At 39.2% G+C, this 12,403-nt stretch overlaps 1 protein-coding gene across 1 annotated transcript; it reads left to right on the forward strand.

Annotated features, from left to right (window-relative positions):
* The first annotated feature begins 721 nt into the window (after positions 1 to 721).
* LOC138906132 (uncharacterized) lies at positions 722 to 11,731 on the forward strand. The gene is made up of 3 exons (XM_070194655.1): positions 722 to 1,019; positions 11,116 to 11,135; positions 11,675 to 11,731. The coding sequence occupies exons 1-3, from the start codon at positions 722 to 724 to the stop codon at positions 11,729 to 11,731; spliced, it is 375 nt and encodes a 124-aa protein (XP_070050756.1).
* The last annotated feature ends 672 nt before the right edge of the window (positions 11,732 to 12,403 follow it).

A 12,403-nucleotide genomic window follows, 5' to 3' on the forward strand; every position in this document is an offset into this window, starting at 1 on the left:
CATGCCAAGACTCTGACATTAGCCATACCGGGGTTGCCTCGATTGGAGTGGAGAAGGACAACTCGCCATTCTACTAATAGGGTCATTTCTTATGTGAAGGCTCAACGTATGGTCGGAAAAGGGTGTCTGGCATATTTGGAATATATCCGTGATACAAGTTCGGAGGTTTCTTCCATGGATTCAGTACCAGTTATACGCGAGTTTCTAGAGATTCCTCCTACAGAATTTCTCGGGATGCCACTTGACAAGTGTGAGTTGAGCTTTCAGAAGCTCAAGACTGCTTTGACTACAACTACAATATTGGTGTTGCCTATAGGTTCGGGATCTTACACCGTGTATTGTGATGCATTATGTATTGGGCTTGGCATGATATTGATGCAGGATGGTAGGATGATTGCGTACACGTTTCAATAGTTGAAGGTTCATGAGAAGAATTACCTTGTTCATGATTTAGAGTTGGCAGCCATTGTTCACGTGCTAAAGATTTGGAGGAACTATCTATACGACGTTCCATGTGAGGTCTATACCAGAGTCTCCAGCACATGTTCAAGCAGAAAGACCTCAATTTGCGGCAGGGGAGATGGTTAGTGTTGCTGAAAGACTATGATATCATCATATTATATCATCTGGGAATGGCCAACATAGTGGCCAGTGCATTGAGTAGGAAGGCTGAGAGCATGGGCAGTTTGGATGATTACCGGAAGCAGAGAGGCCACTAGCCATGGATGTTCAGTCTTTGGCCAACCTTTTTATGAGATTGGATATTTCAGAGCCTAGCCAGGTTTTAGCTTATGTTGTGGCACATTTATTGTTGTTGGATCACATCAAGGCTTGCTGGTTTGATGATCCTCACTTGTTGATTTTGAAGGATACGGTGCAGCAGGGTGGTGCCAAGGAGGTTGTGATTGGTGATGATGGTGTTATGCGACTTCAGGGCCAGATTTGTGATCCAAATATTGATGGGTTGAGAGAGTTGATCCTTGAGGAGGCTCACAGTTCACGTTATTCCATTCAGCCAGGTGTCACGAAGATGTACCGTGATTTTAAACAACACTATTGGTGGTGAAGGATGAAGAAAGACATCGCTGCTTATGTATCTCGGTGTTTGGACTATCAACAGGTGAAATATGAGCATCAGAAAACTGGTGGATTGACTCAGAGATTAGAAATACCGGAGTAGAAGTGGGAGCTCATCACTATGGATTTTGTGGTAGGCTTACCATGGACCTTAAGGAAATTTGACACAATTTGGGTTATTATAGACCCTTTGAATAAGCCTACACACTTCATTCTGGTGGAAACTTCCTATTTTTCAGAGCGGTTAGCTTAGATTTACATCAAGGAGATTATTCGCCTGCAATGCGTGCCCATTTCCATCATTTATGATTGAGGCACGCAATTCACATCGTATTTTTGGAGAGTCGTGCAGTGTGAGTTGGGCACGCGGGCTGAGCTGAGTACAATGTTTAATCCTCAGACGAACAGACAATCCGAGTGCACTATTCAGATCTTGGAGGATATATTACGCGCCTATGTTATAGATTTCGGAGGTTCATGAGACCAGTTCTTACCTCTAGTAGAGTTCGCCTAAAACAACAACTACTAGTTGAGCATCCAGATGGCTCCGTATGAGGCCTTATATGGGAGGCGATATCGTTCGCCGATTGGTTGGTTGAAGCCCGGAGAGGCTATATTATTGGACATTGATTTGGTCTGTGATGCTATGAAAAATGTTAAGATTATTCAGGAGTGACTTCGTATAGGTTAGTTCAGGCAGAAGAGTTATGCGGACTGGAAGGTTCGAGATGTAGTTTACATGGTAGGTGAAAAGGTTCTTCTCCGAGTGTCATCTAAGAAGGGCGTGATGCAGTTTGGGAAGAAGGGCAAGTTGAGCTCGAGGTTTATTGGCTCGTTTGAGATCTTGGAGCGGCTTGGGGAAGTTGCTTAATAGGATTGCTTTGCCTCCTAGCCTCGTAGGGGTATATCCAGTATTTCACGTTTCCATGCTTTGGAATTAGAATAAGGACAACTCACATGTTTTGGACTTCAGCACGATGCAGCTTAATGAAAATTTGACCTATGAAGAAGAGCCGATGGCCATTCTAGACTGGCAGGTTCGTAAGTTGAGATCGAAGGATTTTCCTTCTATGAAAGTGCAATGGAGGGGTAATCCGATCGAGGAGGCTATGTGGGAATCCAAGTCCGAGATGCGGAGAAGTTACCCCCACCTTTTACCAGTCCATGTACTTTTCTATGTCCGTTCGAGGACGAACATTGCTTTTAGAGGTGGAGAATATGATGATCCGATAGGTCATTTTGAGTACTAACCTTTATTTCCGTATTTCGAGACCTCTATTAGCTTCATTTGATATTTCTTAATTTGCGTGCGTGGTCCATGTCATTTTCTAAAAAGTTTTTATGTAAACATTTGAAGAAAAAATGATTTTTGACTAAAATAACATTTGGGTTGACCATGATCAGCATTCCTGGTAAACATCCTCGGATCGGTATTTTAACGAATTCGGTAGGTTTGTATGATATTTTTGGACTTGTACGCACTTTTGGTTGGGGCCCGGGATGACCCAAGCATATTTCAGTGCGTTATGTGAAAAATTGTGAACATGAGTTTTAGAGTTAAAATCATGAGTTTTGATGATCGATTCTTGTTATTTGATGTTATTTTGATGATTTGAGGAATCGAGCAAGTTTGTAGGGTGTTGTTACACTTATGTGCATGTTTGGTTTGGAGCCCGAGGGGCTCGGATGAGTTTCGGATGTGTTACAGAAGAGTCTGGTTGTAAATTGAATTGCTGGTGTCTTTCCAGTTCTGATGTTCAGTCACAGATCTCACATTCGCGAGGTCTGGCTCACATATGCGAGCCTCACTTTTGCGGTCAAGAGATCGCAATTGCGATCATTGGTTGTGGGATGGGTCTTCGCATTTGCAAAGAGTAAGCCACATTGGTTTCTTCCTAAAATCATTGGTAAGCAACTCTAATTCATTTTCTTTCAATTCCCACTACTTGTCATGAGTTTTCAACCTCAAATCTTGGATCTCTATGGTAGAAATTAGGGATTTGGGTAGAATTTAGGGATTTTATAAAATTGAGATTTAGACCTCAGATTGAAGTCGGATTTCACAACAAATCACATAATCGGGCTCAGGGTTAATCGGTAATCGGATTTTTGTCCGGATCTCGGATTTTACCAAGCGGTCCCAAGATTGACTTTTGTTGGCTTTTTCAATTTGATTAAAGATTGAGCCTTTTTCATTTGTAGGTAGTTTTTAAAGCTTATTTTGAATTGTTCGAACAATATTTGGCTAGATTTAGTTGGTTTGAAGACTTGTTCAAAAGGCAAGATCGTGGTTGGTTGATTGATTTGGTTGCGAAGTGAGGTAATTGTCGTTTCTAACTTTGATTTGATGGAATTAGGACCTGTTGGTCTATTGTTATGTGAATTTATGTGGGGAAACAACGTATATGCGAGGTGACGAGTGTATAGTGTTGTCATGGGTTAAAGCATGGGGGGTGGAATATTTATTTTTTGTTTTCAATTATCTCATGTCTTCATTTAATCCATGTTTTTACTTCTTAAATGTTTTAATTGTTAGTTGCCTTTACTTGTTAAATTTATGCATTTACCGTTACATGCCTTAATTGCTAATTGTTTTCACGTATCCATGTCTTTATTTATTAATTGTATTTACTTGCTTTTTGATCTTGTGTGTTATTAGATAATTACTTTTTTTTGCTTATGTCCTTAATTATGTAATTTGTTTATGGCATTTTATTTGGATTACGCCGTAGTTTGTTGTAGATGTTCTTTATATTTTTATTATGTGGGATCAGGTTGCACGCTGCAACGGTTATTGATAATATTGTGTGGGATGGGGTTGCACGCCGAAACGGTTATTGATATTGTTGTGTGGGATCAGGTTGCATGCCGAAATAAATATTGGTATTAGTGTTTGGGATCGGGTTGCACGCTGCAACGGTATTTATATATATATTTGTGGATCAGGTTGCGCATCATAACGGAAGAGACTTATTATTGATATATAATTGTGGATTGGGTTGCACGCCGCAATGAAGTATGATGTGTTGTAATTGTTAGATGTTGTAGAATGTATTCCGGTACTGTGATGTAAGATTTGGGAACATGCTATTCTGGGGCCCTATGATAGTTGACTTTCGGGTCGATTTATATGAGTTTAATGCTTTATCTATATTACTGTATGCTATTGTTATTATTCGTACTGGTTTATTGTGTGTGTCTTGTCATAGCCTCGTCACTACTTCGTCGAGGTTAGGCTCGGCACTTACAAAGTACATGGGGTTGGTTGTACTCATGCTACACTTCTGTACTTCTTATGCGAATACCGATGTTGGTCCCAACATCGTATAGAGGAGTTCTTGCCCGATCGACTTACAGCAGGAGAATTGATAAAGTTGTTGGCGTTCATAGTCTTGAGGTCCCCTTCTATTCTTTCTTTACTATTTATCTTATTTCAAACAGTTGTATTTCATTCAGACCATACTTTGTAGTATGCTAGTTACTTATATGCTGGTAACACCAGATTTATGGAATTAGACTAGACCGTGTTACACTATGGATTTATCTTATGTGTTTCTATTTTTATCAACCGTTAATTATTATTGTTACTCTGTTTTAAATTGTTAAAATGGTTAATCAATTATCTAACGTTGGCTTGCCTAGCAAGCAGATGTTAGGTGCCATCAAGGCCCCAAGGTTGGGATTCCTAGTCGTGACATAGCACTTTATGGAGAAAATCTCTTTATTCCTCAACTTTTGAACTTGTCTATAAATGATGGAAACAAGAATCTCCTTATAGGTCAATTCTTCATTAACCTCAATAGCCTCTACGGGAACAATGAGCGACCGATCTCCAACCTCCTTCTTCAACATGGACACATGAAACACCAGGTGCACTAGGGACATATCTGGAGGTAACTCGGGCCTATAATCCACTTGACCAACCCTCTGCAAGATTCTATAAGGTCTAATATACTTTGGACTCAATTTCCCTTTCTTCCCAAATCGCATTATGCCCTTTATGGGAAAAACGTTCAAGAACACACAATCACCCTCTTTGAACTCCAAATCTCTGTGATGCACATCCAAATAGGACTTCTGGTGGCTCCTTAATGATCTTGACCTTCTCCATAGCCTGATGTACGAGGTATGGCCCTATCAATTCTGCTTCTCCGGCTTCAAACCAACCAATGGGAGATCAAATCTCCTACTATATAGAGGTTTGAAAGGTTCCATTTGAATGATAGCATGATATGTGTTGTCATAGGCAAATTCTATAAGCGGCAAATGATCACCCCAGATACCCTTGAAGTCAAGAACACTAGCACACATCATATCCTCAAGTGTCTGTATGGTCCGCTCTACTTGCCCGTCGGTCTGTGGATGGAAAGTTGTATTAGGACACACCCAAGTACCCAAACCTTGCTTCAATTTCTACCAAATGTTAGCGGTGAACTGTGCCCCTCGATCTGAGATAATGGAAATTGGAGTTCCATGCAATCTGACTATTTGCTTGATATACAACTGAGTATAATGTTCTGTTGTGTCAGTGGCCTTAACAGGCAAGAAGTGTGTTGATTTCGTGAGTCAATCCATAATCACTCAAATCGAGTCAAACTTACGAGGCATGCAAGGTAGACCTACCACAAAGTCTATGTCGATAATCTCCCACTTCCACATTGGAAATTCTATATTTCATGCCAAGCCACTGGGTCTCTAGTGCTCGACCCTCACTTGCTTACAGTTTGGGCATCTAGGCACAAAGTCTGCTATATCCCTTTTCATGTCATTCCACCAGTAAAACTCCTTATGATCATGGTAAATCTTCATAGATCCTAGGTGTATGGAATACTTTGAGCTATAAGCTCCGGTTATGATTCTCTCCGAGAGATCATCCACATTCAGAACACACAATCTCCCTTGGTAGCTTAGCGTACCATCATTCATGGCAAGGGAAAAAGTCATGGTCTTGTGTTTATGAATCTCCTCATTCAATTGAACCAAAAAAGGATCATCATACTACTTCATTTTTTAGGGTTTTACAGAAATGCATTGTTCACATCAAGGCTGTGAACCTCCTAGTCATTCTAGACAGCTATTGACAAAACAACATCTTACTGTTGTTGGTTTGAAAACTGGACCGAAGGTTTCATGGATGTCCAGTCCCGGACATTGAGTGAAAGCTTTGGCCACTAGGTGCGCCTTATATGGAGGTGTCAACTATTTATTTAACTCAGAAAAGATATTTACAATCAACAATATTTTTTGTTGCATTTTTAGGTGCTATTTTCTAAGCTTGGTGCCTCACTAAAAGCTTTTCGAATCAGACGAATAAATAAGAAGTGTACCTAAAATTGTAGAGTTTTCTAGCATTTGACTGGCCATGGGAACTCTAGAGAGTTACCTGGAGAAGAAGAGATACTCATAGAAGCATTATCTCTCGAGAGGGAAGATACAAAAGGTAGAAGGGAGGCGGCAATGTAGGGGTAGAGTAGGAATCCAAGTTGTTTTTGAAATTTTTCCTCCTTAATAATTTTCCATTTCAACTTGAAATTATTTTTCCTTAGATGTGAAAGTATTTGAGCAAAAGAAAATTATTATTTACAAAATTGAACATCACATCTACTAAATATTTTGAGTTTGTTGGATCATGCCAAAGATGAGAATGATATACGTGGAAGAATCTAATTATATACAAGTAGTAGATCTAGGTTGAGATTTATTTTGTGTAGAAGGATTGGGTCAAGTGTAACAAAGACAACCAAAATTCTTTAGAGAATTGTATTTTCGTAATTCCCCAAATAATTATTTGTAAGGCGACTCATTATCTAAGCCAGGTATATAGAGTCTATTTATGTGATAGACTGCACGATGACAAGTAAATCACCTTAATTTAGGTGGTAGTAAAGCTTCATTAAGGAGGGTTTTAGATGTTTCAATGATGTGACGATATTATTCTTTGAGTACGGATACTTGTTGAGGTCTGTAGGGTGGTGAAACTAAATGTTCAGTGTCATCTTGCTGCAAGTAGTGTTAAATGCCTCCATATTCACCCCTCCTATATACACAAATAAAACATTGTGTTTGAAGAAGTTGTCCACTAAAGAATAAAATTTTTCATATTAGACAAAATAGTCCAATGATACTCTTAACATGGTGTGATGTTGTCGGCTTTGGGCCAGGCACCGATGATTTTTCTAAAAATACCTCACACCATTAAGAAATTCCTATACTTTATATGTAAACTCTCAATATTTTCAGTTAGCAATGTGTGACTTTATTTGCACATCCAATAATTTTAGCTCGAACTAAGTTTCATGTGGTCCGCTACTACAATCCATGAGTCTACCCCTCAAATCAGTTTCACGTGGATCATTACCATGATCCACGTGTCAATTCTCGATATTCAATGTGTGCTACCCATAATGTTAGAGTATTTATAGCAATCGAAGCCTGCAACTGCTTGCGACTACCTGCTTTCTGTGTGTGCATCTCCAAGCTCATACGGGTAAGAAAATCGAGCCCCGCACCATCACTCTACTATCGCCATACTCGTCTTGCTAAACCTGGGCTCTGATACATGTTGTTACGAAAGATCGTGAATTAACTAGCACACAATCTTTACAACAACTGGTATCAAAGCTTAGGTTCAGCGGGACGAGTTTAGAGATAGCAAAGTGATGGTGCGGGACTCGGTTTACTTACCTTTACGATATTGGAGATGCGCACATAAGAAAAGCTAATTGCGGGACTCTATTTTCTTACCCTTTAGATCTTGGAGACGTGCACATAAAAAAGGCTAATTTCAGGCTTCAGTTCTATAAATACTCTAATAATAATTGGAGTTTGAGATGAAGGATTTGCGTGCTGCAAAAAAAGATATTGAGAATGGATATTACCTGACATAGAAGTGTTGGAGAGCTAATACTGTCTCAATTGTCCTATATTAATAAGGTCCTCAAGAGATTTAATATGACAGGTGCTAAATTTGTGGCGGTTCCTTCTGATTTCCATTTCAATTTGTTTGCAGATATGTCACAAAAAATAGATAAGGTTAAGGAGCAGATGTCTAGTGTTCCATATTCCGTGTTGTAGGTAATGTTATGTATGCTATGGTTTATACTAGCCCTGACATTTTACATGTTATTAGTGTTGTGAGTATATACATGGCGTGTCCTGGTAAAGAACATTAGCAAACGATAAAGTGGATCTTAAGATACCTGAAGGGTACTGTAGTTGTAGGCTTGAATTTTTACAAGAAAAGTTGAGCGAGTCCATAGCTGGCTATGCCAATTCAGATTATGCAGATGAGAGAAGATCTCTAACAAGTTATATTTTTACTCATTCTGGTAGTGTTATCATGTAACGACACGGTAGGTCATTTTGTATATTTGAGCCTGGTTTCCCTATTTAATGCTTCTCGTATGTTTGTTTGTTATTTCGTGACTTGCGGAGATGGTTGGTTTGATTTCGAAAAAGTGTGAGCGAGATTTGAGACACTTAGTCTCATTTTGGAAGCTTAAGTTGTAAGAGTTAAAAAGGTTTGACTTTTGAGTAAATGCTCTTGGAATGGTGATTTGATAATTTCAATAGGTTTGTATGGTAATTTTGGACTTGTGCGTATATTCGGATTTTGATTTGGAGGTTCCTAGGAGGTTTTAACTGTTTTGCTGAAAGTTTGCAACTTGAAGGTTTGGAGAGTTCATAGAGCTGACCGGGAGTTAACTTTGGTGTTATGGGGGTCCGGTCGGTGTTTTGAGACCTTGAATAGGTTCATTTAATTGATTGGAATGTGTGTGTGCAAATTTTGGTTGAAATCTGGATTATTTACGCATGATTCGAACGAGTTAGGCAAAGTTAGGAAGTTTGAAAGTTAAGAGATGGATTTTGATCGTTGATTCTTGGTTTTGATGTTAATTGTGGTGTTTTGAACATTTGGACAAGTTTGTATTAGGTATATGGGCATGTTGGCATGATTGGACGGGGTTCCAGGGGATCGGGTGTGTTTCAGGGTGATTTTGGACTATTTTCCTTTGTTTGTTCATTGTTGATTTCCTAGTGCTGAGAAGTGCTTCGCGATCGTGGAACTTGTCTCGCGATTGTGGCGAAGGGGAGCTAGCAGGTGAGATTTTCCTTTTTGTGTTTGCGTGGTTGGTGCCGCATTCCTGGATAGATGAGGCAGGGGCATCGCATTCACTTGCAAGGGGTTGTGTTCGTGATAGTGTGGTGCTAGGCAGAGGAATTTTCTTCGCATTCGTGAAGCATGGCTCGCGTTCGCATAGGCTTGGTAGGTTGGGCGCCGCGTTCGCAATAGCGACTTCGCGTTTGCGAAGTGGAGCAGCAGGTGTGCATAATTTTTGGCATTCGCGATCGCGAAGGGTATGTCGCGATCGCGATGCGATATCGTTGGGTGGAACACTTAAGTGTTATATTTTGGGATTTTACCCATTCTCTTATATTTTGAATCTTAGATTTCGAGAGGTGAAGATTTTGAAGAGCAATTTCATTACTACATTGGATGTAAGCAATTTTTACTTGAATTTGGCTTTATATCTTGATTCCTCGTGGATTTCTACACCTAAAACATGGTTTTTAAAGTGAAATTTGGGATTTTTATCTACAACTTAAGAGAGTATAATTTAGAGATTTGAAGGTTGATTTGGACTCAATTTTGGAATCTAATCACATATTTTAACTCGTGGCTTATGGATAGTCGGGATCTACCACTTGACTCGAATTTTGACTGTGTGGCTCAAGGTTGAAATTCGTTGACTTTTGGGGATTTGATTAAAGATTGAAGTTTTATTGTTTGGAGTTGATTCATATGGCTTTAATTGATGTTATTGAATTGGTTTTTACTAGATTCGAGATGTTAGGAGATGAATTTGGACTATTAATTGTTGCTTGATTTTAGATTACCGGGCGAACGTAAGTCTCTTGTCTATCCTTGTAAGAGGGGTTTCTCCCCATAGGTGACCTAATTGCTACTTGATTCATGATTTAGGAGTCACGTGTATGTGAGGAGATGAGCATATATGTGTCGCTAGGTTTTGACCACATCTGGTATTGTTGACTTGAATTATGCTTTGTTTGGATTATGTGAACTTATTATCCATATTCAAAATAATTCTATGACTATTATTCAAGATTTAGGAGAATGTCTAAGTTTATGACTTGTTAAATTGGCATGGGGGATTATTTTGTCATGTTAAGCTTTATTATAAATCTGTAGTCATACACTGATCTTATTGCTCCATGATTTGATGATTTCTATGGCTTAAATGACTCATGTTAAGTAATATGATTGAACTTGCTCTTGCTTAAATAGCTTATTGAGCAGCTGTGATAATTGAATTACATGACTAGCCATAGCCATCTTTTGGCAATATGAGTTGTTATTCGTATTCTTATTATTATGTCTGGTGCCCTTTTATTATATCGTTTCATACACATATGCATGAGCGAATAGTTGGTTATTGAGAAAAGTTGATAATTTTGGCACTACGGGCACTTAAGAGGATATTGATTATTGGTTATTGATCATTATTATAAAATGATCACTGCTTGAATATGGATCCGTCCCTCTAGTGTCAGGTGATTACTCATGTTACGTTGGGCCCTATGAGCGTATGCACCCATGATTTTTTTGGTGCTTGTTGGACACATGGCCTACATCAGGCACATGGATTTGTACTGTGAGTTGTTGAAAAAAGGATCCCGAACGTGCATATATATATTTGCTTAGACTCATATAGTGAATTGATGTAAGTTTTGTTGGCATGTATCATGTCTTATTCGAGAATTGAGATGTTGATATCTTATTTGATCTCTATTATCTGTAAACCATGCATAAATTTTGTATGAACTATGTTATGAGCTTTCATACTCGTTGATGATATCATGCCTTATTTCATATCTGATGTATACTTTCATATGATTATTGGATTGTTAGTGAGTATCAATGTCGTCCCCTCGCTATAAATTCTTTGAATATAGATTTAATACTTACTGGGTACCGTGGTTTGTACTCATACTATATGTCTGCATATATTTTTGTAGGTTCTGAGGCTGGTGTTGTGGTATTCACCTAACAGTGTAGGAGGCTTTGGGGAGACTTCGTGGTAATCAACTTTACTTGACCAACTTGCAGCACATGGAGTCCCAATCATACTTAACTATTATTTCTCTGACTCTTTCAGACAAATAGTGTTATTCTATTGATTCTACATACTCTTGTTAGATGTTTGTGATGGTTGTGACGCCGGGTTTTGAGCTTGGTAGGTAGTTGTGATTGTGTAAACCCTATCTCAGATAGTTTTGTTAAAGATTTTTGTTACTCTGCTTAGAAATTTGATTGTTATTGTGGTGGTTTGCCTAGCGAGTGGTTTAGGTGCCATCACGACCTTTGGTGGGATTTCAGATCGTGATAAGTTGGCATCAGAGCACTAGTTCTAAGGCTCTCACAAATCACAAGTAGGCCTTGTAGAGTCTTGTGGATCTGTACAGAAACGTCTGTATCTATCTCGAGAGGCTATAGGGCTTTAAAAACATTTTTTTCTTGATTCTTCATCATGCGTTGATTATTGATTTGAGTCTAAATCTTTCTTTTCTTTTTCAGCAGCCTATTGTAGCATCTAGACCTGAAACCTTGCCTGACTTGTTTGTTGATGAATAGAAAATATTAGCAAGGTTTCAGAGGTTGTTTCCTTTACACTTTAAGGGCAGTGCTTTAGAGGATGCCCTAGACTTTCTAGACATATGTCATCAGATGCTTCACAATTTGGGCGTAGTAGAGCCCAACGAGGTGGACTTCACTACTTTTTAGTTCAGAGGAGCTGTAAGGAGATGGTGGAAGACTTATAAGTTTGGCAGGCCAGCTGGTTCATCTCATCTCATATGAACTAAGTTTTCACACCTATTTCTTAAGAGGTACATTCCACTCACCAGGAGGGATGAGTTAAGAGACCAGTTCAAGCACTTTCAGCAGGATCGTATATTAGTGACCGACTATGAGGCAAGATTCACATAGTTATCTCGTCATGTAGCTTTCTTGATCACCACCAAGGCAGAGAAGATGAGTCAGTTTTTTAAGGGCTTGACATGCGTCATTAGGGTTACCATAGCTCGAGAGTCAGAGATGCGGACTACTCTTCATCAGGTAGTAGAGATAGCTTGGAGGATTGAGCGTGTTGGAGGATTGATCGTGTTTGTAGCCAGGTTAGGGAGATCATGATGAGGGAAAAGAAGCCTCGTCGTGCTAGTGGTTTCAGAAGTACCTTATCTAGAGGTAGAGGTTCAATCAGTAGGAGCCATCATGGTAGGCCAACCCTGTTTACATAGCACGGGG

Source organism: Nicotiana tomentosiformis, chromosome 2, assembly GCF_000390325.3.
Source record: "Nicotiana tomentosiformis chromosome 2, ASM39032v3, whole genome shotgun sequence".
Taxonomy (NCBI): Eukaryota; Viridiplantae; Streptophyta; class Magnoliopsida; order Solanales; family Solanaceae; genus Nicotiana; species Nicotiana tomentosiformis.

Coding starts and splice junctions, on each gene's coding strand:
- LOC138906132 (XM_070194655.1), top strand. CDS start 722: ATGGATGTTCAGTCTTTGGCCAACCTTTTTATGAGATTGGATATTTCA. Junction 1,020..11,115: donor ACGTTATTCCATTCAGCCAG/GTGTCACGAAGA, acceptor ATATTTTTGTAG/GTTCTGAGGCTGGTGTTGTG. Junction 11,136..11,674: donor GTTCTGAGGCTGGTGTTGTG/GTATTCACCTAA, acceptor TTTCTTTTTCAG/CAGCCTATTGTAGCATCTAG.